We start from the raw sequence: 6,000 nt of genomic DNA on the forward strand, positions 1-6,000 counted from the left end.
CAACTCACCTTCCATTTCTTTTTCAGCTCTTTTGGCTTTTTCTTTGTAAATGTTATCCAATCGTTTTTGCTTCTCCTCTTCCCTCCTCCTTTCAGCCACGGTTCTGGCATGCACATCTTGAAAATCCACCTAAGGAGGAAATGAAGAAAAGAGTGTAACATTCCTCGTAAGAAATATATAGAAAATCCATTTCCTAAGATCATTATCTGTGGTGAAAAATCCTCTAATGTCAGCGATCAGCCAGAAGCTCAGCAGTACCTCCTTTTATCTCTTCTCCTCCTAGAATCAATAACTACAGTAATTCTGAATGGAGTTTTTACTTCTACTAATAAGGAACTGCTGAGAATCAATGGCTTTCAGAAAGGAATCATAAGGTAGAAAACCAAGATGCTTGGATTTCCACATCTAAATTGCAGGAACAAACTAAGCTTTGGGAGACCTGTCACAGCATTGGAGACACGGGGTTTGGGGGAACGGGCAGGAAGAGACTACACAGGGTAAGTATTCAAATTACATGAAAACGTCATGCTAGGTCCACTATTAGTAAAGGAAATTTAGGAAAGTTTGTAAGCACTATTACCACAAATATACATATCACTTGCTGAAGAACTTTGTAAGCAAGGGAAGTAGAAGAGAAGACATTCAAATTCATTAAAAAAAGACCAAGTTTTGGATTTTACAATTACATTTGTTGGATTTGGGGATTGAGAGAAAGGTTATTGTTCAGTCTCACTTTAATTTCTTACGTCTAAAATATAATCATAAATCTGAGTGATTCAAAATGGTGTTTCTTAAAATATTTGCAATGGGATTTTTTTTTTAGTTTGCTCTTAGAAGGGCTTGAAAATATAAATACTTTTCACTTTTATTTTAAGGAAAGGAGTCTTGATTGTGTTATTGCATAAGGAAACCCATCCAAAAAAGAAAAACACAGTATATCCTTTTGATTGCAACCACATAACTGTCATTAACTTCAATACAGCTTACACTGACTGCTGAGCAAGCCTGTACTTTTCTGGTAATAGAGTCCACAGACTCTATGGTGCTCTGCCTATATCACAAGCACCCACTGAACATTTGTTGCTATTGCCACTGTTAGATGATAAAGCTTGTCAACATACAGTAATGGTTCCCACATACTGACATCCTACACCAATGTCTTGGAGTCACACAAGAGTAAAACAGTGAAGTTGAATCTCACTTACGAGGTACACGTCCAGACAACACTGAGATCACTCTAAGCAGGACAAGTAAGTCTCACTTTCTGTCTAGTCCCAGAAGATCTCTCCTGTAACATGTACATGGACTTACTAGCCATGGGTCAAGCAAACCAAGTACATCCTACAACTGAAGTTTGCTTATTTTTGCACAATCAAGAATTTTGTTGGTGTCTCATCTCAAATTTACTGAAACATCTGAATATTTGTTCAGCATTAAGCAAGTAGGTAACTGCATATAGAAGTTAAAAAACAAATGCTTGAACTTGGGCTTAACCGCGTACTAAGTAAAGTGTCTTGCTATATAAATGTTCCTGCTGCTGAATAATCCCTTTTTTACAATATTTTTTACAAGTATTATTTATGCAAACACTTTAAAGACAAGTTGTTTTTATACAAAAGCCTCTAGGAGGAAAAGGATACTTCAGCTGTCACGAAACTGGCATGGAGAATCTCCATCAGTTTAGGAAGAAAGGCACACTTACCGATCTCTTTTTTTATTGGGGAATGGGGGCTGCAGAGGGAAGGTGGGTAAAAGAGTTAGTTTCACAACTTACAGCAGCACTTGGATCATCAGGGTGAGGTTTTTGAGATCTGACTTTTCTACCAAGTTTGCATAGCTCTCCACATAGTAGCAGGAGAAACAGATCTTCCCAAAGAGCAACATCACCCACAAAAATGGAACAAAGACACAGAACCCAGGAACTACAGCTACTGTTTCTAGGCAGTCAGATTGGACTTGCACAGAAAACAAGAAATTAGCTAGAGTTTCCTAAATGACAACTTCTGCTGCATACCAGAATGCCTACAGTAGACTCATTTGCCCATTCTTTCCCCTTCTTTGTCCCAAAAGGACCAGCCACGTGCTGCTCTGCTGCATTGTTTTATGCTTTGGCACTTGTCGAGATGCCCCTCTTACAACTGCCAATCATCGTGATTTGCCACTGATAACAAGAGTGCACCTCACATACTAGATATTTATCACCAACCAAGTCTACAGCATGCACAAAGCTTCGAGTTGCCCTTGCCCAAAACAGGGCACACTGGCCTCTTACAGAAGCCTCACAAGGTCAGAATAATTTGGGGCCTGAGTTATGGATGTGTGCATGGACTTGTTACCTGGGGTCAGCACTAACAGACTTGGTCAGAACCCATCCAACTTCATTTATGTGATATGGACCGAGACCAGAGTTGTTGTTCTGTCCCTGTATTAGTGCAGGCTATATGAAGCCTGTAACTATGGAACTGGATGTGATGAGGTGCAAACAATTGTTCTTGATTTAAATGGTGTAAGTGGTGGGCCTAGACAACTACTGCAACTTTTGGGAAAATACTTAAGTACAGCAGTAAGATACTCTATATTGAACTGCTCAAAATCCTGTTCACTCCATAATTGCACCTCACTCTCTAAATCCATCCATGCACTCCTCTAATGTAAAGATACTATAATATGACTCAGTTGCCTAAATGGGCAAATATTTGGAAATATTTGAAATCTTTGGGATTTTTCCCCCTTTCTTCTTTTTTTAAACTTTTAGACAGGAGATTGAAAACAATTCTTTTCAGATATACTGAAATATTGTTTGTTCTTAAAGTCAAACATCTATATAGGTACCTACTTGGTACCTACTAATATGGACCTACTAACATTAAAACAGTGGGTAGCTCTCCAGGTTTATACCCTAAAAGGGCAACAGTTGTCATCTTCCAATGGTTTATAAGGTGATTTTGTTGATTAAAAAAAAACCAAACCAACAAAAACACACAGCAAAAACCTGCCAAAACCACAAACCACACACAGAGCTAACACTCCTCTCAAGTTGCCCTATATTACTGTGCCAAACCTGTAACACAGAACAGCTGATGTACTTTACTACTAGAAAGTACAAATGCCTCCTCAAATCTTTTCGTTGTTTCTCACACTTCAAGTATTAAGCTGGCAAAAGGTCAGTTAGGTCAGTTGGCTCATCTCAATTTTAAGTACAAGAGTTACCAAATGAGGCAAGATTGTTTCTAATGGTACTAAAGTTTCTAGAAGAAATATACAAAAAGTAATCACCCAGTCATAACCGGGGGCAGGAGCAGACAGACATGCCAAACTTAAGTAGACTTCTTGTACGCTTGTGTGTTCAATATCGTAAAACTGTATTACGTGCTAAAGCTCCCTCGTCTCAGTCTTGCATTTTTCCTTGTCACTTTTGTTTAGGTTTTTTTTCCTTTATTAAACAAGACAATAAGGGAGGATTCAAAGACAATCACCTTTTGAGAGCAGATGCCAAAAACTGTATAGAAAAAGAACACAAGATAATAAATAATACAAGTAAGGTACACTATTAGCTTAGTACGTAACTAAACCAACAGAAATTCATCATGTATCACAAAGGGTTTTCATCTACTGTTAAGAACACTGAACATTTGTCTTTCTGAAGACAAAGAGAATCAATGTTTATTGAAAGCCTGATATTATCATTGTAGACAGCATAAATGCTGGCATATCATTCCCAATTTTATTGTTTGCACCTCAGAAGAGATACTAAAGCAGAAGACTGCTCCAAACATAGTAACTTGAAGCCTAGAAGGGAGATCTAGAAGCAAGTGCTTACATAAGAGAAATTTCTCCTTATTAAAACTTTTTGTATGACACACTAACACTGCAGCTGAGGGAAGCTAGCACCTACACTGACTGTCTCTGTTGTACAGCAGGAGGACACTAGAACTGGACAGCTCAGTACAGAAATCAGGCTAGTTTAAACTGGCATAGAAAGACTTAATGGTTGATTATCCTCAGTTTAAAGTATAACATTATCTCCCTTCTATAAAGGGCTAGACTTTGGGGCTTGGGGTAGGAATCAGTGGGTGATAACCTAGTGGTGAGCAATACTTTTTGCACCCTGAGAAAAGTCTAGTTGAGCCCAGCTCCGAGTAAAAGCCTGGGGTTTTTAATACTGCAAGTTGAAAAAAAAGTCTGGGGTTTGTTTTTCAAAGACCATGCTCAACAGGATGTCTCCTAAAGACAGTGTCATTTCCAACAACTTTTCTTTTATATTTATTGGTTTCCTCACTTTAAACATCTCCTAGTGATCACCACCTAAAAACACACATACAAGTAAAAAAATGCAGAGTACCTTCTTATTCTGCTTTAAGAAGTGGTATCCCAGAGAAAGCTTCTTGTAGGCCTCCCCGTATTTCTCATGCCAGTCTTGCACTGACTTAATGGCTGCTTTCCTCAGTTTCTGTGCCACCTCTTTGGGCGGGGGAAGAGGCTGCTCATGGTCTATCCCCACCGTGAGCTCCAAGAACTCTTGGAAGTTGGAAATAATTAGCGTCCGGAATTGATGTGATCTGGTGAACAACTCCTGCATGATCTGGAAAGCTGAGAAGCGCATCTCAGCGTGGTCCTCGTTGAGCCGTGTCATCAGCAGGTGATACGCATGGCTGATGTGTTCGTCTGAAGACCTGAGAAAGGAGAAAAAGGAAAAACAAAGAGCGGGTGTTATAAAAAAGAGGTTCAGCACATAAAACCGCAACTTTTTTAAAATGTATTTTAAATTTTAAACCAGCAGCTTCTCTGCTGGCAGCAAGCTGCACCCAGCTCAGGCAGCAGGCCCCACGACAGCCCTCGGGGGCAGCCTCCGCGACTCTCCGGCCCGGGGAGAAGCGTCGCTTTCGGGGGGGAGGCAGCGAGGCCCGGCTCCCACCCCGCGCCGGGCCGGGCCGGGCCGGGCGGCCGTACTTGCAGATGTTCTTCAGCTCCTTCATCCTGCCGGGCTCCAGCCGCTGTTCCCCCGAGGTGGTGAGCTCCTCCACCAGCTCGGCGAGGCGCTGGTCCATCTCTGCCGGCAGCGAGACGCCGAGCTGACGGGACAACCGCCGCGCCGAGCCCCTCAGGCCCGCCGAGCCCTGTCAGGACGCCGGGCCGGGCCCGGCCGCTGCCTCAGGGGAAGTCCCTCCCCTCAGGAGAAGCCCCGCCCCTTGAGGCGCTGCTCCCCCTCCCCTCCTCGGCGGATGGTACGTTCCTACCCCGGCGCCTACCACCTCCCCACCTCGCTTTACGCTCTCCCCGCGCTTCCGCGCTCTGACGCCCCGTGACGTCACACCAGCCGGAAGCGCGAATAGCGGAAGGCGGGGAAAGCCTTAAAGGAACCGCGCCTCTCTTGCGGAGGGGGGGGAGGTTAACCCCTTGTTGTCCGCAGGGGGCGCAGAGGCCCAGCCCAGGAAGGGGAGCGGCCCCACGAGGCCCACGAGCCCGGCGGGAAGCGCCGGCCGTCCCCCCCCCCCAGCAGTATCCCATGATGACAAACCTACTTCAGATATTCCCAAATAATCGCTCAAAAAGGTTATTTTGGCAGCAGCTGAGGCCAGGGCCTGGCCTGGAGGGCTGGCAGAGGCCTGGGGAGGGGCTGGGGCAGGGCAGGCCACAGAGGCTGTGGGGAGGTCGGCGTTGCGGAGGGCTGGGTACCGAGGCGGGGCGCTGAGGCGATGGCGGCTGCTGAGGTGATGGCGGGTGCTGAGGTAATGGCGGGCGCTGAGGCGATGGCAGGTCGCTGAGGTGATGGCGGGCGCTGAGGCGATGGCAGGTGCTGAGGCAATGGAGGGTGCTGAGGCAATGGCGGGCGCTGAGGCAATGGTGGGCGCTGAGGTGATGGAGGGCGCTGAGGTGATGGTGGGCGCTGAGGTGATGGCGGGTGCTGACGCGATGGCAGGTCGCTGAGGCGATGGTGGGCGCTGAGGCGTTGGAGGGCGCTGAGGCAATGGAGGGTGCTGAGGTGATGGTGGGCGCTGA

At 45.2% G+C, this 6,000-nt stretch overlaps 1 protein-coding gene across 3 annotated transcripts in view; it reads right to left on the minus strand.

Moving 5' to 3' along the window:
* Positions 1–5,176, minus strand: part of UVSSA (UV stimulated scaffold protein A) — a 58,732-nt gene extending 53,556 nt beyond the window's left edge. For all 3 annotated transcript variants that reach the window (XM_049834862.1, XM_049834873.1, XM_049834882.1), the window contains exons 1-3: positions 4,951–5,176; positions 4,343–4,673; positions 9–129 (exon numbers count right to left, since the gene is read on the minus strand). In XM_049834862.1, coding sequence (XP_049690819.1) covers positions 9–129; positions 4,343–4,673; positions 4,951–5,048 — 550 coding nt within the window. In that variant the 5' untranslated portion in view covers positions 5,049–5,176. The remainder of the gene's footprint in view (positions 1–8; positions 130–4,342; positions 4,674–4,950) is intronic.
* Between the last annotated feature and the right edge of the window lie 824 nt (positions 5,177–6,000).

Source organism: Accipiter gentilis, chromosome 3 (assembly GCF_929443795.1).
Source record: "Accipiter gentilis chromosome 3, bAccGen1.1, whole genome shotgun sequence".
NCBI lineage: Eukaryota > Metazoa > Chordata > Aves > Accipitriformes > Accipitridae > Astur > Astur gentilis.